At 40.4% G+C, this 24,802-nt stretch overlaps 1 protein-coding gene across 1 annotated transcript; it reads left to right on the forward strand.

Annotated features, from left to right (window-relative positions):
- Positions 1 to 4,233: 4,233 nt before the first annotated feature.
- On the forward strand, positions 4,234 to 22,825 carry LOC129205958 (glycerol-3-phosphate acyltransferase 3-like). The gene is made up of 12 exons (XM_054824472.1): positions 4,234 to 4,389; positions 11,549 to 11,621; positions 13,156 to 13,426; positions 14,581 to 14,655; positions 15,339 to 15,428; positions 16,328 to 16,421; positions 16,696 to 16,811; positions 19,634 to 19,689; positions 20,037 to 20,122; positions 20,908 to 21,036; positions 22,166 to 22,245; positions 22,711 to 22,825. Exons 1-12 carry the CDS (start codon positions 4,234 to 4,236, stop codon positions 22,823 to 22,825), a joined length of 1,341 nt encoding a protein of 446 aa, XP_054680447.1.
- Positions 22,826 to 24,802: the final 1,977 nt, after the last annotated feature.

Below are 24,802 nucleotides of genomic sequence, written 5' to 3' on the forward strand. Positions count from 1 at the left end.
TCATAATTCTGGTTCCCTCAGACAATTCGGTTCCCTCAGACAATTGCAAAACATTGCCTAATAATAAGAAATTAGTAAAATGACCTTTAGGATCGAAAGCCAAGAGTAGGCAGCTGACACTCACTCCCTCTCCTTCTCATTCTCATTTCCCTAGGACCCCAGGAATATCTTCATTGTTTTAAATTAATTTCTTATGCTTGCAGGTGTCAGTTGAGATTCGTTAAATTAAAGGGAGCCTTGCTCTTGAATTCCTCCTGTGTCACCAGCATCCCTTTCTTCTAAGTTGAATTTCATTTTTCCAAATGAACAGAGAATTTTGCACATTGTCTTGTGACTTTTCCTGACATATGGGGTAGTTCACCATAAAAAAGTGCTTGTAGTTATTTGGTATAAATTCATCAGCTGTTATTTACTGGACCTTACAAATGAGTGAAACTACAGTCTGTTGCTGTATGTTTATTTGAATTATTTGCAATACCTTCACATTTCTGGATAAAGTATCTCTTTCAGCTTCAAAACAGACATGATTGCAGCAGGCTGGCTATTGGTAAGAGGGATAAACGTGAGAAGGGCAGAAGAATGACATGCAGAAGCTCTCTTTAGTCAGTGGATGGCAGAGATAATTCTTAAAGAAATTATTGTGCCAAGGAATTTTGTGTAGGCCCATCACAAACTGTAGTTATTCAGCTTATAGTGTTGGATGCATGGCTCTTCATACTGGAATTTGACAAACATGTACATTTCTATGGTTTTTTTAAATAATAAACAAAAATCAATAGTTGAGATGGGGGTGTAATAAGCTATGCCAACCTTCTGACTGGAAAATAGGAAGCTGTGCTATGAATTGCCTGGAGAAATAAAGAATTTCCTTTCTCCTTCACATTATGAGCAAGTGCATCATCATCATACAGGGCAGAGATACAATTCAAGTCCAGATTTACTTCTATAGCAATCCCAAGTGCTTTGGAGTTAAGAAGTAGACCTGTATTGACCACCATGTCTCAGTTATTTCCGTGCTCATGATCCCAAAAGCAGAAAGATGCTTTAGAAGCTTTGCCAGCCACTTTTGGCAGAAAATTAACCAAGACTGAACTCCTTGGTCATGACTGGACCCATTCCAGTACTCAAGCTCATTCTTTAGTGCTTTTTGGGACAATTTTCAATTGCATTAAAATTTTTATTCCATACTGTTAACAGGTAGACATAGAGGCTCTGCTTGATTTCAGTGTTGTTCCCAGCTTGGGTGGTTTTGTTTTTTTGGTTCTCCCCGCCCCAACCATGTGACATTAAAGGTTTTCAATAGAACAGTAAGAATACTGAAATGTTTGGCATGATTTCAGGGGGTACAAAGTGGATAAAGCAAAGAATAGAGATAAGGAGAGACCTGGCCATATGGATGTTGTAGTGCCTTTGGGCTAGATAGTTTGACCACCTCGGTGGAGAGGCTGCCAGCAACTCTTCATCTTTCACTTTATGTGGGAATGCCATCCCTATGGCCTCCCCTTTTCACAACCCTGCAAGGGGCTGGGGCTCCCAGGCTGGCCCATGAATTCAAGGTGATGCTGTCACTGCACTGGGTTGTTGTGGTGCTGCGTGTCCAGGAGCAAACTGAGTGGAATGGGTGTAGAAATTGTCTTTTGCTGTGTGGCAAATGTGACATGTTGGGTGAAAAACAATAGACTGCCAAAGCTTCTCTGTTTTATTTGTTCCCCCTCCAAACCCATTCTGCTTTTTTTTGGGATATGCCTGTGATAGCTGTGTCAGCAGCACCCAGAAAACCTCAGATGTCTTAGACTGAGTGGTTTGCCAGGGAAGATTATAGCTGACAAAGGGCTGCAGTCCCATCATTCAGCATCATGGAAGGGTGAGCATGGGAGGGGTTTGCTTGCTCTTTTTTTTTTTTTTTTTTTTTTAGGAGATGTCAGGGAAGGGAAGAGTTACAGTGTCTGTCTGTGCTCCTGGTATGGCAGGACATATGACTTTGTAAGGGTTAGACAGGCAGTGCAAATGACAAGGTCTCACAGCATAGAAAACAGTTCTCCCTCATTCAGGAAAGAAAACCTTTTCTTTGTACCCCCAGGGTAGGGAAATCTGTCTTTTCCTCTGTCCTTTTAAGAAATGATCCCTCTTTCCCGTGCATAGGCTTATTGCTGAGGCATCCTATTTAGTGAGTCACCTGTTACTTCCTGGTGTGCTATCAATACTTCATTTGGCCCACCTTTCCTCCATCAAATTAGGTCCCAGAAACTACCTCCACCCTCCCGCCCACGAAGTTTTTATCACCCAGATGCCTTACATGCTGATCCCCTGTGCTGAGGTTGAAGGTAGCTATTCAGAGATGTGCTGTGTTGCGCTAGAGGATCAGTGCCGGCTCATCCAGATCCCTACCGTATGCCACCCTAGGGAATGTGTGTTAGCAGGGCAAATGACTTGAGGAAGAGACCAGAAATGAGAAGGTAAGGAAAGGTAGCTAAGCAGAAATGGGTGAGCAAAACTGTTTTACAAACAATGAAACATCATTCCTAGACAAGCCTAGAACTAGAGCCTTTTGGTGAGGCAGGTGAGAAATAGCAGGTAATGGTGCACCTGGCTGCAGTGGTGTAATGAGAGAGTGAGGGGCTTGCAGTTGCTATTGGGAGAAAGAGCAATGGGAAGGCAGAAATAATTAAAAAAAAAAACCAGTGAGGCTTTGTAGAAGACACAGAAGGCTCAGAAACAGGTTGGCAAGGAGAGAGAAGGTAAAGCAGGTAAATAATGAAAAGAAGAGGCAAAAGAAAAGTTAGATTGCTGAAGAAGATACAATGTAGTTACAAAGACCTGAGGGATGGCATTCAGCAGCAAATCCGAAGATGCAGAAGCTACTTATATGGCAGAAGCAGCATGTCATGGTATCATGCGAGCTTTGTAACATGTCAAGAGCCTGCTTGTTGGTGTCTGGGTGCATGGTATAAACTGGAGGACTCAGTGGTGGTGCAGCTCGCTCTGATATCTGTGCTTCTGTTACTATGTGGAGGGTATTGGGTGTACTTTCTACAGAGGCTCTTTGGGTCTGCTTTCATTTATAAGGAATCCAGTTTGCGTGTACTGAGGCTGTTCTGTAACGTAAACCAAACAGCGGTACATGGGGATGGGGATATTTTGAAAGGACAGCCCCAGCTTTAGACAAATATGCTACTGTAAGCATGTGCAAAGGAAAGATCTTTTGTGGACCAGCATATCGCTATCTTGGAAGTTATGCCTGAAATGCTTGTTCCACCAAGGTTAAATTTATTCTGTGATAAGGTTGTAAATGAGCAGCCGGTGGGCTCCTCTTAGGTTCTAGAGATAAAGTTTATTTCTTCTGTGATGCATACAGGAGAGGAGTCTGTAAGGGGCTCAACTGGGTCTTTCCTAGCAATACTGAATTAAATTATTGGCATTTGATAGAAGGAGAAACCTGCTTATCTATTGTATTTAAATTCTGTAGTGAAATAGATGCAGAGGTAGGTGACTTGTTACTTCACAGTACATTTTGTAACCCTGCAATACAGTTTGGCTCATTTCTTACAGAGCAGTGGAGGGAGCAGTTTTTATTGTATTGCTGATTCCTGCCTGCTGAAATTTGCATCTCCATTTCCTAGGTGTTGTTATAAAACAAAATAAAAAAGCCTGTCTTGCACCTCAAGCTTCAGTTTGGCTCATTTGGTCAAATACCAAAACGAGGCAGTCATTTCACCATGAAGTAGAATGTCTGACCAAATAAGTCACTATTTTGAGCAAATGTCAGTTGGAGATGTGCTTCATGTGTATTAAATGATTTTTAGAAGACAGTATTTTAGGCAGTCTGAAAATGACACCTACTTGGTTCTGTATTGTAATTTATTGGTGAGATGCCTTGTGAAAACTCGTTGAGGAATTGACAAGTTTCCATATTAACAGCATCTTATTACCTAACTTATTACTTATCATGTTTTTTCTTCCTTCTCCCCTGTATTATACATGGTGAATAAATCCTTATCAATTAAAAGGAAGTAGGTGGAGTTAGGGTGGGACAAGGGGTAGAAATTACATCATCATCGAGAGCCTCTGTGGTGGCAGGCTTCAGAAGGCAGCAGTCTTCTCTTAGGGATAGCTTTGGCTCTTAGAATGTGTAATTTTTATGTGGCTCTGTCTCTTGAAGCTTGCTGGATTCTCCATTACAGATGACTGTATATTCTCAGAAAGGCAGCGGGTTGGCATTTTGAAGGAGCAAGCATGGAAGAAAATAGAGAGGGCCATGGCCTTGCAGAGGGCAAGATTTTATCTATCTGGATGATTTTGTTTGTGGCGCTAGTTTTGTTGCCTTCGATGTTTAGAGTGTCATTGGGGATTTCTCATTTCTATGTGAAAATTATAATAAAAATGTTAGAGGTAAGTTGAGAATTGAGTTAAAAAGGTATGTGTTTACTACAGGATATGTTTAATAAAAAAATTAAAATTGATACTTCTGATATAGATACCATAAAAGTCAGTAGAAAGAATTCCATTAACTTGGATGTGTTTGCAGCTTTAACTTACATGATAGTTGTTTTGAATGGTGTCTTTAATGATATCTAGTTATGTGCTGGGTTATAATTTGGTACCAGTTTGAGGTTTTCTTGGGTTGAAGTAGAGATTTCATGATATATGGCTTCTAGTTCAAGCTGGTTAGACTACTTCATGCTATGCTCGTGGCAAAACAAATATAAATAAAAAGATGTATTAGTTTATTGGAGTTGGTAAGAACAAGAACATGCATTTTTAGATGTACATAATTTTCAATGGGTTTATTTGGATTATTTTAATTATATAGTATTAATGAATACTGTTCTAGGTAAGAATACTTACTCTGTGTGTTTGCTTCTTCCAGTTATAAATCTGGGGGATCCAGCAGTCACAAGTTCTGCTGTATGAGACTTGAGGAATCCATGCAACCTTCTCAATGTGTAATTTTCTAAAGATGAACAGATCACAGCTAAGATCCTGATTCTGCTGATATCACTAAAAGTTTTCTGGGGCTTTTAATAAGCCAGAATTGCATTTAATTTTTCAAGTATAGCTTTTCATATCTGTCAACGGCCAAAAGTAGGTGCTGTGAGTTCATCATACTGAACAGTGAAGCATTTCCATTTTCTAGTAGATTAATTTAGTCATCCTGGTATAAACCTGCTTTTCATGAAAATACTTTCTACTTGTGGCAGAAAACTTATTACTAGTATTATTACTATAATGAAGCTGTTGGCCATCTATTCATGCAGTAGAATGTGTCTGTAACAATGTAATGCAGTTAATATCATGATCATCTTACCTTGCCAATTCTGTCTTATTTCTGTTTTATTATAATTCTTCTGTCTTTTTATTTTTAAATACTGATTAAGAGCTCTTGGGCAGGGATTGTCTTCAGCTGTGCAAATGTCATTTAGCATAGTGGACATGACTGCAAACTTTAGGGGTTACTTGTTTTTTTAGATACTGATATCAATGGGAAATGACTGCCTGCCGTGGCTATATGTAATATTGGCTTTTATATGTAATTAAAAAAAAAAGTATCGGCCAGTGGTATGCTAATTAAATTCTTATTGGTACTCTGAGTAAGAAGCTCGTGGCACTTATATTCAATTGTGGAATTGATTTCATCAGGTGCTCTCATATCAAAAGCAATCCTGAGGAGGTCTTTGGACAGCTTTGCTTCTGCAGTTGGTAGACATTAAAATAATTTGGTTTTTTCCCCCCTGTGCATTTCCCAGTTTTGAAGGACACTTTATCCTCTCAGTGAGTTCTTAATATAGGGATGTACTTCTCTTTGGAAAAGCATGTTGAATGTTTTTCTTTTCACGGCTTATGAGCATGATAATTTTGTGTTCACAAAGTGGAGGATTAATTTATCCAAAAAGAAGCAGTTAACGGTTATGCAATCAGATACAGCCTTTTATGTCTAGTTCCCCAGTGCCACCGCAGCTAATAACAGGAAGACCACAGCTCCATGTGCTGCAGTTCAGGCTGGCTTGTTTTGTTCTTTAGTTGAAAGTTGTTCCTTGACTCTTCTGTAGGCAAAAAAGGAGTTTCCTCTGTTTTCATCTTGTGATTAATTTCAGCTGTTTTCTTTGAAGTATTGTTCAAATGCTTCTCACTGTGTTGAAAGAGTAACTAAAAGCTATCTTGGTGGGAAACGTGAGGGAGAGAGGATGGAGGGAATGTTAGGTCCCCTTTGCTTACACTGTGGCCCACTTTGCTTTTTGGAAGTAAGGGTAGGGCTGGGAAATGCTGGGTTAAAGCTTGCGTGTGCAATTGCTGGGCTGCTTCTGGGAGTCCTGGGGCTCATTCACCAGAATATGGCTGAAATTGTTGCTTGGGATACAGTTAGCTTTAAAGCAGGCTTATATGTGCCCTTTGTTCAAGAAATTAACAACTTGACATTTGCAGCCTAATGGAGTATTGACGTGTTTCTAGCTCTGACATTATCTGCCTGAGATCTTGGTAATGGGGTACTGCTCACAGACCATCCTTGGTTCCTGTTGCTAGCCTGACTGGTGAAATAGGATGCCTTACCGGGTAGCTACGCTGAAAATGCTAAGAGCAGATGCTTAGTTGTGTATTAGAACGCTACTGACTATATCGCAGGAATATCAGTGCTCTAAGTACCAAAAAACTAGTTGATGTTTCACCAAAAATCCAACCTTGAGCACTATGACTGGATTCTTCACTGTGGTGCATTTGATTTAGTCTGTTGTGTAGACCAGCAAAATTAATAGAAAACGTCTCACCTGAGAACACTTCATATTTGCTTCTTCCAGCTTTAAATGACTACACAAATTGAGAGGCAGAGGGAAGATGTTTTATTTTCCTCCATGTTTTCTCAATTTGAGAAAAATATGAGTAGAGACTGAAATCAAGGACTTTAAGGTCAAAAGATATTTTTTCAAAATTCTGTTTTTAAAAAAAAAGCATATCTGTAGCCCTTACTGAATTTGCTGGGAGTTCTAGGTGTTTTAGGATAAAGCCCAAGTTTGCAGCTCTGTTACTAAGCAATGAGTAATGGCAGTATATGATAAGTAATTTTGATTTCCTGGCTTCATTGATATGTTTTAACAGTGTGAACAGTGACTGGAAGAACTGGGCAAGATATAATTTATGTATGGAAAGAATTTGTACCCTCTGCTGCTTCTCCAAGGAATCTAGATACTTGCTTTTCAGAAACAAACCAGACCTTTTTAAAAAAGCAACGTTCAGGGTTTGAAAATTTGGGGGATGATTGTTTCTGTTTGTGGGTTTTTTTGGTTTTTGTGGGGGTTTTAGTGGGTTTTTTTAGGATATATGAATAATTTAATAGTAAAAGATCTCCAAGACAGTAACTTCTCAATTGCGTAACTGTTAGCCCATAATTGCTATTAGTACTATTCATTTGTCCTTAAAATATTTCTCAAAATGATAAAAATTAATTTAGCTTGGTTTCCAATAAGGTTATTCTTTCTTATATGCTTATAAACTTTTATTTATGAAATAACGTGTTTTTCTCTAAGCTTTGTATTTTCTTGTGTGTAATGGGGTTTGGTGGAAATGACGATATCAGCAAAGCTGTGCTAAGGACATTATTACAGCTCTTTAGTATTGCAGCTGTAAAAGAAAATGCATTTGTTAGAAGGAAATCTACAAAATGCTCTTGCATTTGACTCTGTGGAGAGTCAAATAAACATGTTAAACAGCTGTAGCTCCACTTGCCAAGAATCTTCTGGAATTCTGAGAGATCTGAGCTTCTGTATGAAATTGGAGCATTGTTTCTTGAGAAATACTCACATGTAGGAAAGACGTCGGCCAGCTAGTAATTCAATATTCTTGGAATTGACAGCTCACTTGTACATCGATGTAGTTAACATGCTGGAAACTCCCACTGGAGTATAGGCAGATGTTGCAGGCACTTAAGCTAGTGGAAGCAGCTCACTGCTGTGCTTTCAAACACACGGTTATCCTGAGCTAGCCACTGCATCAAAAACCAAATAAATGATACTTGTTCTTCGATCCCTAACAAATGTTTGGGACCCTTCTCAAGCTATTTCATCTGCCCCTGCTAGAGTGGCCAGGAGATTTGTGAGTGCTTTTCACCATCTGATTGTGGACAGTCACTGCTTGCACATCCTTTCAGACCTGCTATATAATACGCAGATCATTTGATCTGAGTTCTTGTTTGGGATGTGAAAGGGGAAATGAGGCCAGACAGAAAGGACTGTTGGATGAAAAGGTCATAAGTGCTTGATCTTACACGGGGACTTTAGCTTGCACTAAAACCCTACTGATCTTCTCTTTGTAATTATATTGGAAGTTTTTACGCAGAGTAATTGCCCCAAGGCCTTTGTCATGCATGAGAAAAAAGCCAAGTGTTGAAAAAAGCCTGTGTAATGAGTGATTAGAAAAAGCTTTTTATGACAACATGGGAGAAGAGGTAGTAAAACATGGGAATGTAGAGGAAGAGGCAAAAATGAATTATTACACAGTACAGAAAAATGGAGTACTGAACAAATATTGAGCTGTATTTAAAAGGAAAAAGGGAGAAAACAGTGAGATTTTAAAAAAGGAACACTCCATATTGTATAGGTTTTCGTATCATGTACTATGAAGAGAGTAGTTAATATAATGACGTATTAGGCACCCTTATTTCGTTCAGAATGTAATTATAGAAAGCCTCAAACAAATGAGCTGTTGGAGTTAAGGTGTCAAGTCTTCAGTATTCCAGCAGGGATCACCTACTGGATGTTTGGACTCCTTGTGTCCTCATCACTTCAGAAATGGGAGGGAGGAAAGCACAGCACCTTAGTTCTCATTTGGTCAGTGAACTTAGGAATGAAGTTGCTCCATTTAACAAATTCTGGGTTAGTTGCAACATCTGTGTTTTTGAAAGGTATTTAAAACATCCTTTCATTACTGTTTTGCAACAAAGACCAGTGTGACAGCTCTGTCTCAATACTTTGTTGCAAAACAAAGGTGATCACAAAACCTTATTTCATATTTTAAAAACAAATTAAACATACAGATGTCACTTAATGCAGAAGAACGTATAAACTACTCTGCTGCGTCACTCCAGAGTTTGACCCAGACAGATAGCCTAGCTTTGACAGGCATCAACTTAATTGCTTGATGAAAAGCCGAAGAGCTGGTTGATTGTACAGCTGTATTGCCAGGAATACCTCCCCCCCACCCCCAGCTCCTTGTTGCTTCAGTCTCCCATGCCGATTCATGAGTTAGAGTTTTGTGTCCTTTGATGATTTTCATCCATGTTTTTATGTAACTGCTGTCATTTCAGTTGATCTCTGGCAATATGTCCTGGGCAATGAACTCCACAATTTAACTGTGTTTTGTGGAAATATATTATGTTTTACTTGCTCATATGCCCTGCCCAACACTTTCATATGATGCTTCCCAGTTCTTGTATTAGAAGAGAAAATGGATAACTGTTCCTCATGCTCTGTGCCAGTCCAGAGTTTGTAGACCTCTGTCATATACTGTCTCAGTCAACTCTTTCCAAGCTAACAAGCCCTGTGTAACCATTCACCTGTTGAAAGCTCTTACTCATCTGCCTTGCCCTCTGCTTTTGTAGCCTTGGCTGACTAATTACAAGCTGCCACTTTTGTTCCACTGTTTCTCTGTGTGATGAGGTGCTAGGTAATAGTCTGGCAAGACTTTATACTTTACTAGTCAACTTTATAAATTTTTGTTGGGTTTTTGACTTGCCTTGCTCATTTAAATTGGTTAACATATTTTTGTGAGTCAGCTTGGTCAGTGATGATCACCCTTTTTCTACCTGGGATTCAAAAGCCAGCCTCCTTGAGGTATTCCAAATCCTTCAAGACAGTATGAGCAAGCTCATTTCTGGCAGTGCTTGCCAACTGACAGGTGCCTGTTCATGTGGGAGGACTGTGATGGGCAAGATAAGGGTGGTAGACAGGAAAGCAGAGAGTAAGGGCTTTATTTGCCAAGCTAGGTGATCTTTATTTTTTTCCTCCCTCACATCATAGAACTATCCTAAAGAATATTGGGGAAGGGGTGACAAGCAGTACGTTATAAAGAGGTTAAGTTTGCCACGTGTCTGCCTTTACTCTCTTTTGCAATGTTCTTGTTCCTGTGCCGTATACTCTTTCATTTCTCAGTGTGTGGGCTGCTGTTTTCATGACATCTCTTGTCTCCCCACTTCTGAATGACTCTCCATGTATTGCAAAAGATTGAGACAGATGATGTACCAATTTATCTTCCTTAGGGAATAACTGGAAAGTATAGACAAGGTGAAGATTGGTATTTTTTTATGGTGTTATAACAGATGGTTTGCATGGAGTTTAAAATATCACATCACTGCCTATTCTACTTTCCCCCTTCCCCTCTAAGGATAACTATAATATCCTCATTATGCTGTGACAAAGTGTCCCTTTTTGTTATAGACTTACACTTCGAATAGCTACAGAAGGAGCTGGTAGAGAGCACACAAAACTTAAGTATGACAAAAAGCTAGTTGACATTGTTGGCACATGTAACACATTATAATGTGGTGATGACTATTTGAGATCAAGCTTTGTGGTGACTTAAATGGCTGCATGTGTCAGTGAGAGGGAAATAAACTGTTTAGCAAGAGTTTATCGTGAAGCAGAAGGATATATCGTCATCTGTTGTAGGTGGGAAGCCTTAATAGCTGGTGAGGACATAAGTTGAGTGGGTCATCGATTCCTTAATAATGAGCAGAGCCTACACACAAGCATCCTGTGTCCCTTGTTAGGGCAGATACCTTGATGTAAATATGGGAAGATCTAGTCCTCACAGGAGTTACTATTTAATGTTTTCACCATACATATATAAAAACCATGAAAACTTCAAACATTAGGCATATTGGTATATTTGATTTTGCTAATAGAGGAATTTTATGCTGCTCTGCACAGGGAGGAGAAACTTGGTTTAGCTCAAAAAGGTAGACAGGTAAGGGTGAAAGCTCATTACTAAAACTACTACTTCCAAAAATATTATGGATATGAAATGGTCCTTCCTCTGTCATCTTTTAACAAAAACTGCATGCCCTAAAGCTGAGGTAATCTCTATTATTCTTCAAAATCCATTTTTAGATCTACTTTTTACAGCATGTCTCTAATGTTAGCGATAATATTTTGTATCATTCTGTTGCCCGAAGCTGAGGAAGAAAGAGTTTTGGACCTGTGGACCTCATAAAGTCTCTTGGGTAGCTCAGTAATTTGTGGGGGCTTTAGGGTTTTTTTGTTTGTTGGAAAAACAAAACAAAAACAAAACCAAAGCAACAAAAAGCCCCAGGTAAAACACAACTGCCTGTGTCCTGAAAAGAAGTTTGAGCCAAACTATTTTTCCTGACAATGGCAAAAGGTAATCTATGCAACAAATTAAACAGGAGGCATGCAGGGCAGCCTTCAGGCTGAACTTGAAAATGAAAATCTAAGACCTGGCTTCAATAAAAGAGGCTCAGATAGTTCACCTAAGATGATTACAGAATGCCTAGAAATGACCAAATGAAAACCATCAACATCTACTCTTCTTGTTTTGGGAACAGTGGGCCACCCTGCAGATTGAAGAGGGAGTAAAAAAGCACAAGGCGCTGACACTTGAAAATTTAATCTCCACTGGTAAGATCTCTGAATGAAGGTGACACAGCACTATTTGTCTTGTAAAAAGGCAACTATTTTAGTATCTCATCTAGAAAAGAGTAAACAGAAACATAAATTGCATCTGATGTTAAGTAAGAAAACTGGAATGACAAAAATGGATTTTGGGCAAATAACTGCTGAAGTTACAAACCTGCAAAAGAGACCTTAAGTATGGTATAAGTAAGATAATATGTGAATGATTGAGTCTTCTGAATAAAAGGTGTTAGAGACTAGTGTGAGTAGACAGACATTGCTGATAAGCATTTGGGAAGCTGTCCCCATTTTCATGAGTATTTTGTACTTTCTGGCTCCATCAGCTCTCTCTTTACAAGATTAGGAGGAATTGTATTCTTTGCCCTTGACATTGCTCTGTATGGATCCTCTCTTGCTTCTTGTAACTCCTAGCACAGGGAGTGCTCCTAGAAAGTCAGGGTGTCTCAAGTAGAGCAGCTACACCATCCCACAACTTGCACTCTTCTCCAGGCATGGGGATAAAATGTGAGAGAGTAATTTTTTTTTTCCTCTTCCCAACTATTTTTCCTTTTTTCTTTGACTGAAGGGGACTGGGTTAAGTTCTCATAATAATCCTTTTACTTGTAGTGCTCTTTTTAGTCATTAGTCATGTAGACTGTTTGGTTTGTCAGCTAATGAATTTCAGGTCTGATGATTTCCTGGACATTGAAGGTTTGAGTGAAGTGCAGCTGGAGAAAAGTTTTGTGATTCTGATCAGGGGGTTGTGTTTTGATTAAGATAAATTAAATTAGTTTGAATAATGCATATTTAATGTCATCCAATACCTGCCCCCCTCCCCAAAAGCCAAGCAAAAAAGCAAGTCTTAACTAGTATGTCAATACAGTCTTAGTCACTGCAACCAGCCGGATAAGAATCTAGTCTCAGAGTGACCTCAGCAAACATCACCGAGACTGGCTGTGTGGCCATCCTATGAGGTGTAATTTTACAGATATGGAGCATGAATGTGTTATCATTCTTCCTGCACAATGCTTCTGTGTTACACTGTGTATATCTCAGGGGAAAAATCTAGACACTTTGAAGTTTCTTGGTAGTGAAGTGACTCTTAAAGTAGAAGGGATGGGGGAAGAGAGAAGGCTCTGAGGAAAAAATACCAGAGGAAAGTGATATATAAACACTGCCTGAATTTGAGTCAAGGCGCCAGAAGGTTTGCAAACTTGGCAGTGCACTGTTGACATTTCTAGGTGCGTGTACATATGTTGTTTGGTGAACGGCAATGAAGTAGGTTGTTGTGCTCAAGGTTTTATTTGCAGCTTGCTCTGAATGATTTTCTCCTTTCTTCAATTTAGTAGTTTTATATGGCATAGGATTAGAGAAGTAACTTATGAAACTAAATGCCAGTACATAAATGAGACATAACAATGCAAGTATGGTGCTCTGAGTAGGAGGAGAGCTATTTTTAAAAAGCACGTCTATTTTACTCTCTTTGGAATCTATATTGTCCATTCCACTGTGTGGAAGGAAGACTCATTTCCTCATGCAGGGATAATCCAGAGAGAGGAAACCTCCATGGAAGAGGAGATTGCTGACCAGCACCGAGGATGCTTCAGCCTTGCTGATGTTATGTACTTCTCCAAGAAGGGGTGTGAGGCAGTTGCAGAAGATGAAGTCACACAACGGTTCTCCTCTGAGGAGCTGGTGTCCTGGAACCTCCTCAGCAGAACCAACGCCAGCTTGCACCATGTCAGCTGGCAGCTGAGTGTTGTGTGGGTCATGGGGATCCTAATTCGCTATTGTCTCCTGATGCCTTTTCGGTGAGCCAGATGTAACTTGCTGGGATTGGTTTTTCATATTACTTTTGTAAAAAGATGTGAAATAATATTTTATTGACTAGTGCAGAAAGGAGAACCTGGCATGACTTTTTTCCAAGATGCCATTGAAACTCAGTTATCCCCAAAAGAAAAAAAGGTGCTGAAGATGTATCTTTCTCATGTTTCATATGTTTTATTAGTAATTAGTTTGTTTTTAAAATGCAGCAAAACTTTACAGAAATGATTTGGAGATCTTATGTAAAGTAACAATGGTTTCAACTGAAAGGATCAGGCTCTACCTGTCAGAATAAGAGACAAGGACACTGTACACTGAACATGTGGGATTTGAAGCAGAGCCAATATTCTTGGAAGCACAGGGCTGGATGGAAAAGAGTGATATCCACTTGGAATGTATTAAATTTTCAGACTTTTAAGCTTTTCTTTTAAGCAAAACCAGCCTTTTATCATATTGACCGAACAGTTACAAATATTCATGCGTTCTTGTAAAGAGCTGGAGCTTTTAAAATTTCTTATTCCTTTGATGGAGGACAGTATATTCAAAACATAGTTGTAGTGCATAGAGGGATTTCATACCAGTCAATCACATAGCAGAGCACATATGCCTGTGTGTAAACTTACATATGCAGCTTAAAAAGACAACATTTATGTAGAAATGGCTTCAATATTGGTTTTGCTAAGCCATTAGTAACCGATGACTTTTAATTTTCATGATTATATAGTAGCTTACTGCTTGGGGTAGAAATACAACTTCTGGATAGGCTTTTAAAAAATGAAATGATGGGTCCCTTTTGGCACTGAGGAATCTCACCTGTATTAAAGAATACTAGCCACTACTTACTATCCTCTTTGAACATGATGACTTCTTTACCACATGATAGCTTCAGATCTGGGTATGGTCCTTTTTTGGAAGATAGGCTCCAGGCAGCACAAGACTTTGTACTCGGTGCAGGGCTGAGTTGAAAACATGTTCATGTTATCCTGTTGGCCTTCGCTGGTTTGCATTGCTAGTTAGGTGCTGTTAATGGTGGACGGAAGCATTGTGAAATGGATCAAAGGGTTAAAGAAAAAGATTTTTCTTGGTTGTTCTTCCAGTTCTGCTTCTTAGTATTTAATTAAGACTTTTTTTTACTTTGTAGCATCTGCTTGGCTGTTTTCAGTATCCTCTTGCTGGTCTTGGCCACTACAGTAGTAGGACAGTTTCCAAATGGCAGGTAGGCGTTTGTTGACAGCTCTTTTTATTTCTTTAAGGATTTGAATTAGTGTGTTGGAATATTAATCTGCCTGAGTCTGGAGGATTAATGTGGACTATCATGAGGTGATTTTTTTTCTCTACTGTAAACTTATAGAGCATTATGAAAGAGAGAGTATGGCAATGACATCTGAAAGTGGGCATGTGATGTAAGCCAGATAGATACTGATGGAAGCGTGTTTTAGAGTGGAAAATAAAGAGTATGCTCTACGTGAGTCGGAATAGGGCAAGTAAATAATCTACCCTGAGCAATTCCATATTAATACTGTGAGATATTTACATCCTGTCAGTGCAAAAAAACCCTCAAATGTGATTCACCAGCTGAATATCTTTATATTTAATTAATGTTAATGAATGAGTCAATAGCAGTTGCTTCCAGAGAAAATGTATAAAACAAACCCCTGACTGTCGTCTTCTCTGCTTTGAATCTGGTAGGTTTAGAATAAATTACAGTAGAAGAATGGACCGAGAATATCTTTGATATCCACTAAGCTGTTCCTGCGTGGCATTGTTAGTGCAACTGAATCTTCTTAGTATGGTCTTTGTAATAACAGCTGTTGGGAATAATTTGGAGAACTTATGTAATACCGTTTTATGAGTGACTGCATAGAACTGAAAATGTATGTATGGCTTCATTTCTTTTAGAGTTAAATGCTGGCTGAGCAACCAGGTTCAGATGATATGTGCCACATTAGGTGTCCGATGTCTGGGTGGTCTCATTCATTTCCACAACAGGTGAGTGGTGCCGCCCTGCTCTCATTGGTTTGGGATCGATTTATTATGGTATTCAACGCCTCAAATTTCAGAGTGGGATTCTTATTCCGTTACTGCACGAGTACTGTGATGGTGCAATTTGATCCAAGAAGCTGTTTAGATGATCTAGACTCTGTCAAGATGTTTACATGCCCTACTGTGTTTTCTGTTGTGTATTGGCAGGGTATGCAAGGGTGGAGTAGTGCTGTGATCTCAATTAAATAAACATATTTTTCTCAATCTTTGCCATGAATGTATTATCACATGCAAGAACATTGCCATAAAACGTTTGACTGTTCTATTAACTGATTTATATGGTAACTAATTCTTCACAATCTCTCCTAAAGTTATGGATGGTATTTCAGTAAATTTTTGTAATATCTTGCTTGCTTAGTGGTGGAGATTTATGTAATGGAGGAGGCTTCTGAGATATTTTTTTGTTTGTGCTTTAGAAAACAAGCAAAGTCATGCTCTAGCTTCTTTGCTTTTAGAGTTTTAGTGTCCAAGTAGTCTTTGACATATGCCTTATGAATGGAGCAGCTAAAATGCCTACTCCAATCAAGTATTGTATTCTCAGCTAAAAGGAAACTGGTTTTGGTGAAGTGTCAAAACTACTGAAAAGTGAAGGGGCTCTTGAAAGTATGAGGAAAGATGACTTATCTGCTGTAATGTACTGTCAGATGTTTTAATAAGCAGTAATATGAATGTTAAAATGTTTTGTGTTCTATTTTCTATGGATCTGCAGATGAGCTGTATGCCAGAAATGCCTTTGTCACTGAGAGTCTCAATTGTGGATGTATGCTCACTGGATGGGTCACCTGGTGGGGACTATAGTCTGGAGAATAAACATTAAGTAATTACTTTTACAATTGTCACTGCAGGGAAAACAGACCGCAGGAAGGAGGCATCTGTGTAGCCAACCACACATCTCCATTAGATGTTCTCATCCTGGCCAGTGATGGATGCTATTCCTTGGTATGAACAAGAGAGTCAGTAAAATATTGGTAATGTTGAGATGCCCATAGATGTAGTGTTGGGTAAGACAATAAACTTTCTGGGAGAAAGAGAGGGATTTGATAGCATTCAGGACTGCAAAATAGTAGACACAGCCAGGCGTGTGCACACTTTTGACCGAGATTATTGACATCATTTGTGAATGAGCTTAGAAACTGATGCATCAGTGTTCACAATTTTATCATTTAAGTTGTGTGTGTGTTTGCATAGTAACCAGTTTGTTTTGGGCTTGCAGGTTGGCCAGGCACATGGAGGGCTTCTGGGACTTATTCAAAAAACTTGCATGCAAACCACTCAGCATGTTTTGTTTGAACGCTCAGAAATGAAAGACCGTCATCTGGTGAGGAAAAAGTAAGGTAGTGATGTGTTTGCTTAATTGTCCCATCAGGTCTAGTAACTGTGAGGTCTAAGTGTGAGTCGAGACTGTTCTCACCCTGCATCTTTCTTTGGTGGGCAGCTGTAGGTTGTCATCACTGTAACATTTGGAACTGCTCCACCAATGAAGGTGCAGGGTGTAGCAATTGTCTACTGAACTTTTGATCATTTGCCCTGTCACCTCTAGGAATTTCCACACTGCCACAATCACCCTGCCTGCCACAGGCAGGAGCCTGTTCATTCAATTCCAAGGATGATGATTCAGTATGTCAGGACAGAAATCGGAATTCTGTCAGCACGTCTGCTTCCCAGATCAGGCCTTGCCTGGTACGTTTTTCATCAGCTCTGAGCATTGAAGCTGGTTATATCTGCTGTGAGTACAGGATAAAAGAGAGCTGATCATAGGAAAAAAAAAACCAAAACAACCAAACCCACAACCCCAAACCAAACAAACCCCCAAAACCACCAAGGTACCACATAGCTGCTGGAAGCTGGAAGAGCGTCCTGGAGAAGTGTCATAATATCACAGAATCACAGAATGGTAGGGGTTGGAAGGGACCTCTGGATATCATCTAGTCCAACCCCCCTGCTAAAGCAGGATCACCTAGAGCAGGTTGCACAGGATTGTGTCCAGCTGGGTTTTGAATATCTCCAGAAAAGGAGACTCCACAACCTCTCTGGGCAGCCTGTCCCAGTGCTCGGTCACCCTCAAAGTAAAGAAGATTTTCTCATGTTCAGATGGAACTTCCTGTGTTCCAGTGTGTGCCCATTGCCCCTTGTCCTGACCCTGGGCACCACTGAAAAGAGTCTGGCCCCATCTTCCTGGCATCCACCCTTTAGATATTTATAAGTACTGATGAGATCCCCTCTTGGTCTTCTCTTCTCCAGGCTAAACAGACCCAGCTATCTCAGCCTTTCCTCACAGGAGAGATGCTCCAGTCCTCTCATCATCCTTATAGCCCTCTGCTGGACTCTCTCCAGTAGTTTCTTGGCTTTCTTGAACTGGGGAGCCCAGAACTGGACACAGTGGCCTCTAGATGTGGCCTCACCAGGAGAGAGTAGAGGGGGAGGATAACCTCCCTTGACCTGCTGGCCACGGTCGTCTTAATGCACCCCAGGATACCATTGGCCTTCTTGGCCATGAGGGCACATTGCTGGCTCATGGAGAGCTTGTTGTCCACCAGGACTCCCAGGTCCTTCTCCACAGAGCTGCTTCCCAGCAGGTCAACCTCTAACCTGTACAAGATCTAGCAGCACACCTCTCCTCGGGGGTTCCTCCACAACCTGTGCCAAAAAGTTATCAATGCTCTGCAGGAACCTCCCGGACTGTGCATGCCTAGCTGTGTTGCCTTTCCAGCAAATATCAGGGTGATTGAAGTCCCCCATGAGAACCAGGGTCTGTGATTGTGAGGCTACTTCCAGCTGTCTGTAGAAGGCCTCATCAACTTCCTCATCCTGATCAGGTGGCCTGTAGTAAACACCCACAACAATATCACCCATATTAGCCTGACCCTTAACTCTTACCCATAAGCTCTCAACTCATTCTTCATCCACCCCTAGGCAGAGCTTGATACATTCCAGTTGCGCTCTCATGTAAAGAGCAACTCCACCACCTCACCTTTCTGGTCTGTCTTTCCTAAAAAGTACATAGCCATCCATGACAACATTCCAGTCATGAAGGCTATCCCACTATGTCTCTATAACTGCACTGAGATGATGGCCCTGTGACCACACGCAGACCTCTAGTTCTTCCTATTTATTCCCCATGCTGCATGCATTGGTGTACAGGCATTTCAGAGAGGTAATCGAACATTCCCTGGAGGGGGTGCAAGAGGGTCTACCATAGCCATACACACCCTTGAGGTGGTTGGCCTTCTGGCTCTCCTCTTGGGAGGCAGCTAAGAAACGTATGTTTGCTTAATGCCTATATTGCTTTCCAGAAGCCTGCAAGGATTGATTCCAGGCAGAGACAGCACGTTGAACTTTAGGGACACGAACAGGATTGACTCAGTATGGCAGTTCTTACATTCTCAGGTGTTTACAGAGACTGTTCCTAGTCATCCTAAATTTCATGAAATAGGGTGTAACACAGATAGCATTAAGCGTCTATGACCATTTGTTCTTAGAAAAATGGAGAAGATCCCCCTATGCTGGATCATTCTCTCCTTTTTTTGATATCTGATGGTTTTTGTACTCTAATGCAGACTGGAGAGAAACTACATGCTCTTGAGTCATAGGAAAGACAGGTATCTCAGAAAACAACAGATTTTGTGTGTCAGTAATCTGCTTAGTGGTAATGTATTTGTTTTCAAGTGATGCAGCAAATGTCATAAAATAGTGACCTATCTTTTAACTAGATGCAGAGAATCATTAGATACATATAAAACTGATGTTATGAACCTAGAAGGCATGAAAACTTGAAATATGGAATATACTTAAGTCAGAAGAGAAGTCTGTTCATAGTTGGAACCTGTCAATAATAAATGGGAAGTTATTTTTACATGCTTCAAGTATCACCATTCTCTGACTTCATGTTAATTGGGTTAAAATGATGAAATAAAATTGTATACAGTTTTGTAGAAAACCTCCTTTTGCAATTAGCAAGAGAGAACCTCTGAGATAAAGGCCTGAAACTAGCACACATACCGGCGGAGGGTACTGACTGGCAACGGGCAATTGGGCAAGGGCTTTTCTTGTCCTATGTGAGAGGCAATGGATGTTTAGATTCTAGGCCAAATACAAATGTGAGTCTTCTGTGAAAATGAAGTATACACTGAAATTTTATTTTCGTTCCACAGAATTAGAGAACACATTGCAGATAAGACCAAATTACCCATTTTAATTTTCCCGGAAGGTAGGAAACAACTATATTGATTTTATTGCTCTTCTCATTTCTTCCCACTAAGTGCAGTTTATTATACCCAGTCTTTACACGTGAGGTGTTTGTTTAGTCTGTAGAATTAATTAGCTTTTGAGAGATACTAAAAGTCAGATTCTAATATTTTATAACAGTTTTAAGACAGTCTGTTTGCTTTAGTGTATAGCATAATGGAAGAGATAACAGGCTCTGGGATTATGCTTCAGAACTAAATCTTACTTTCTCCTTTAGCAACTTAAGTCTCCTTAAGACAGTTTAGGATTCATTTGCTGATACTTTTCTTAGAGTGGATTAAACTCTTCATCTGTTTTAATTCTGGCCAGGTACCTGCATAAACAACACATCAGTAATGATGTTTAAGAAGGGAAGCTTTGAGGTAGGAGGGACCATCCATCCGGTAGCAATCAAGGTAATGTATCTGCATTTTTCCAAACATGGAAGGATTATTTGCAGAAGCTTCTCATATCAGAGAAGCTGTTAATGTGTAAACCTTTAAAGGGGGTTTGTTCTGGGTGAATGCAGTGTTGAATAAGCCCTGAGAAAATGGAATCTTTTCACGGTATGCAATGTCTTGCAGTTCAGTGCAGCATGGGAAATCTTCCACTGAGTGTCTTTACAGCTGGTTAGGAGCAACCTGCAAAGCACAGTTGCAATTGCTATGCTGCATGTTTAGTTCTGCCTGCTCTTTCCATTCTACGGTTCCTGGTTCTTATGTGCTCTGGGGATAAAGGCATTTTCTTGACACTTTCAAGGCTCTCTGAGTAGTTTTAGCCAAGTCACCCTAGCTCTCGATATTTTAGTTACTTTTTTCTGGAACTATAATGTTGCCAAATCTTATGGAAATTGTTAAAACTGGTGTGACCCTTTTCAAGGAAACATTTGTAGTCAATGTATCTGTAGATGACAAGGTCTCTACATTTTGAGTAGATCTATCTGGTTACAGTTGAGATGTATTTCAAATGGATCTGTCACAGTTTGGGGTCCTGCATTGCTTCTAAAGTTTAACTGTTATAAACTTAAATGTTGAAATGGGGAGCTTTACTCTGAATTTACTGCTGCCTTTTAGGTGGTGTGATTAGATTTGCCGCTGATTTAACAAGTTGAACTATGACTTCATGGCCAAAAATAGCAGCTTATGTGATTTAAACTAAGGTAGAAGGTCATGCCCTTTCACTTACTCTTCTTGTCTTCCAGTATGACCCCCGCTTTGGAGATGCGTTCTGGAACAGCACAAAGTATTCCATGATGACCTATGTTTTTAATATGATGACCAGCTGGGCTATTGTCTGTAATGTGTGGTACCTGCCACCAATGGTCAAAGAGGTACTTATGCTTTCGTATGTTTTGAAAACGCTCGTAAAGTTTTGTCTGGGAGAAAGTCTGCACTATTACACACGGCGTGTTGGCATTATGTTTGCGAATCTTTATTGACAATTTAATGGACAAAGGCCAGAAAGCAACACTGTTGTCTTAAAAGTGAACATAGCTTTATGTGGGTTATCTCCAAGCAAAAATTACTCTTGCAGAGATTCAGACATTTCTGCATCATGCTCCCTATTGCTCACAAACGGCTTCTTTACTTGGGTGCTGCTGCCTTGCTTTCCTCTGCTCCCAGAGACTAGAAAAGATGTTAAAATGTGGTTTTATGCTGCTCCTTGGCACAGACCTCCCTTTTTTAGTCCAGAAGTGATATATAGATTCAAGCCTTCTCTTCACTCCATAGTGGGGTGCTTCTGCCTTTTGTGTCGTGTCCCCCCCTGCCTTCACCTGCACAGCTTCTTCCCACTTCCTTGTTTCTCAGCCCTGCAGAACACCCAGCTAATCCTTTGCCCATTGGCTTTACCCCACAACTTGGCACAGCCACTCAGCCCGCTGCCCCTGGATACCGACCTGATGTGATGAAGCGGCCAAGGCCTTTGCTCTAGCCATGCCCCAGTTTGGTACTGCCTACACCGGTCTCTGCTCAGCCCTAGGCTTGGCAGGGAAGCTGCTGTGGTGCGTGTATCTTAGTCCTCTGCAGTTCGGGCAAACAGACTCCTGTGAACTCACATTAATTCACTGATCCTGGATGCACCAGGCCCCAACCCTGTTCAAGGCGCCCTGTCTCCTCCAAGGTGATCCCATCAGTGTGTTCCCACCTTCAGACTGATACTGAAGTACTGGGAGCAGGTGCATCCGCTACTCTGGCCAAACCTGTGACCTCACACTGCGTTGTTTGAGATTACCCCAGAAACCACAGAGCCTCCCACTTTGTTCTTTTCAGCATGGAATGGTGGCAAACCAGGAGGCGTTTCCCCAGGACCAACTGGAACTGCCATGCAGGTCACATCTGGCTTGTGGGCCTGGCATAAACCGAAGTGCCTGCTGCCTGACAAAAAGTATCTCTTTAAGACATGGAAGAAAATGTTTAAGTTGCAAAGTAAATAATTAATTTTATTTTTATTTTTTCCAGGAGGAAGAAGATGCTGTTCACTTTGCCAACAGAGTCAAGGCTGTCATTGCTGCTCAAGGAGGAATGTCTGTGCTGCCTTGGTAAGAAGCAACACCTCTGAGGTTGGGTTTAAAGCATATTTAGGTATTCTGTATTCTGAAATGTTAGCCTGGAATCTTTTAAAACTTCTTCCAGATTTGCTTTGCTTGGACTGTAGTCCATCACCCTTGCTGACTGAGTCAGAAAATGTTACTTTATTCCTACAACAGTTTCACTAGAATGAATAAGCTGCTATAGTATAAAAAGAGAAATGGAGCTGACAGGTGGATCTAGCCAGCAGGTAGTATTTGGTGAAAATAAATTATTTGCCTGTTAACTGCTGGATTAAAGGAAAGGCATTGTTAGTGTTGTGTGGTATGTCTTGACAGTACAGATCATTTAGTGTTGTATTGCAAAAGCCAACATTTAGGGTCAAAACTGCTTTGACTATGTGGTCTAAATATTGTAATGTTTTTCTGCCTTAACCCTGAAGTGAGCTCAAGGCTGTTTTTTTCTGTATCTTTCAGGGATGGGGGACTGAAAAGGAAAAAGGTGAAAGAGTCTTTCAAGGAAGAGCAACAGAAAAAATATTGCCAGATAGTAATACAAAGTGGATCTGTGGGAAACAGAAATATTTGTTAAATGATATTTATTTTATCTCATTTTCCCATGACTTCTCTCCACCAGAAAATGGGCTATTTTTTATACTACACTTGACATACTTTACTTCTGTTCTTGTAAGATATTTTGCATATGACGCAGCAGGGAAACCATAAAGAGATAGTATTTTGTATTAAATAAGGATATAATTCTATAAATAGGAAGATTTACAATATACTAATAAAATTCGCTTTGATGTTGAGTGATAAGAATTGGCAATAAAATTACTTAGGTTCATTAAAACACTCTTTAAAAAAAATAAAAATCTTTGACTTACCCTGAAAACTTAAATGGCAACTTCTTAACTCATAATAAAATACCTCTGTTCTCCTAGCCTCTATAAATGACTTGGACTAGCAGTTTTCATATGAGGCACAGTCACTGTGTTGTTGTGGAGATGGATCTCCTGATGTCAGAAGACATTAAGCAGTTCACCAAAATATATTTTCTGAATTGCAAGTTGGAGAGGAAGTGTTGGATGCTGGAGAGAGAGGCAGTTGCTGACTTTCCCCTCCATATCACAAGACCAGGGATGGCAATGTAGAAAGTTTTCCAGGGTCCCACGGATGAACAGCAGAACAGCATCCAGGGCAGCGCATCCCTGATGCCTGGGTGTGTGATGCTGGGATAAATTAATCATAGCCAAGTACAATGTCACAGAAGAATATATCGTATTTTTAAATTATATTGTGTCTTCTGATTTTGCTATATCCCTTTCCATGTCTGTTTGTATGCTTTACACAAATTAAAGAAATACTATGATGTGACCTCTGTTGTCCTCTGTTGTAACTATTTCTGGATAGCCACCTGCTTGTCTTACTGCTACTGATTTGCTCTCTGACAAGCCCACCCTCCAGAAATAAATAGAGCAAGTGCACTTAAGGAATCTGAGATGGAAATATTTCCATCACCTACAGTATTTCTTTGTATAAAATATTTGCTCTCCTGTTAAGTAGCTCCCACATGGAAGAATCTGGCAGAGATGGAGGACCCATTGTGGTGAGCACAGATACACCCTGCAGAAAGACACGTGCACAGGCACAGCACTGCCCAGCCCTGGAGAGCCTAGAAAATGAATATTCAGCAGAGAGGCTAACCGGGAGTGTGTGTGTGTGTGTGATAACTGCCCTGAGGCTGCATGGCACAGAAGTAGCACAGAACTGAGCTCTCCAGTGGCCTGGCATATCATCCCTGGGTTTAGTTGCTACAGGTATGTGAGTCCTCTTGGTGGATCAGTCAGTCCAAATTTTGGTGTCATAAATAAGCAGTCAGAGAAACTGCCCTTTTAAAAAGCCATTGACCACCCAGGTATGGAGAGTGCTAGCAGTATGTATACAGAGGAAAGCTGCTTCAGGCTGTCCTATTGTGAAAGATGTCTGCTTGCTCTCCACTGTAGTAAACCGTGCTTCCAGGTCTGTTGAAGCTGTTGATTCAGTTTCTCAGTATAAAAATCTGAAGAAATGCAACAGACTATCCTGATACCTGTTAAGGCTCTTCAGTGTGGCAGTGTTTAAAACTGGGACTTTTTCCTTCTATGTGACTGATGTCTGAGAGTCACTAACAGACACTGCAGTTGTATGTGATGGGTTAAGACAAGTGTTGGGAGCATCCTTCCCATGCTACCGTGTGCCGCCTTCCTGCTCAGAGGTAAAACGGGGGACAGAACAGGCAAAAAGAGAGGTCAGAGACAGGAAAAGATGGGGAGATAAAGAAGAACTGTTGGAATAGCAATTTTCTCCTTTGGGCTCTGCTTCTGTAAGAGATTAGATGATGTGCCTTTTTTTCCTGTCCTGCAACACTTCCTTAGCTCACCAAGAGGAGAAGAGCCCTTGGATGAGTGATCCTCACTATGGTTAGCACTCCTAGTCTTTGAGAATTACATGTCATCTGTTGAACCGTGGCAGGAGGGGTGGGGTTGTCTGTATTTTCTCTGCTTTTTTTTGGCTGTCTTGACAAAAG

Source organism: Grus americana, chromosome 4, assembly GCF_028858705.1.
Source record: "Grus americana isolate bGruAme1 chromosome 4, bGruAme1.mat, whole genome shotgun sequence".
NCBI classification, from domain to species: Eukaryota; Metazoa; Chordata; class Aves; order Gruiformes; family Gruidae; genus Grus; species Grus americana.

What these genes read in the sequence shown, in the direction of transcription:
- LOC129205958 (XM_054824472.1), top strand. Translation starts at nt 4,234, where the DNA reads ATGGAAGAAAATAGAGAGGGCCATGGCCTTGCAGAGGGCAAGATTTTA. An exon ending in TGAAAATTTAATCTCCACTG is followed by an intron (nt 11,622 to 13,155) that starts GTAAGATCTCTG and finishes TTCCTCATGCAG; the next exon opens with GGATAATCCAGAGAGAGGAA. An exon ending in CATTTTAATTTTCCCGGAAG is followed by an intron (nt 19,690 to 20,036) that starts GTAGGAAACAAC and finishes AATTCTGGCCAG; the next exon opens with GTACCTGCATAAACAACACA.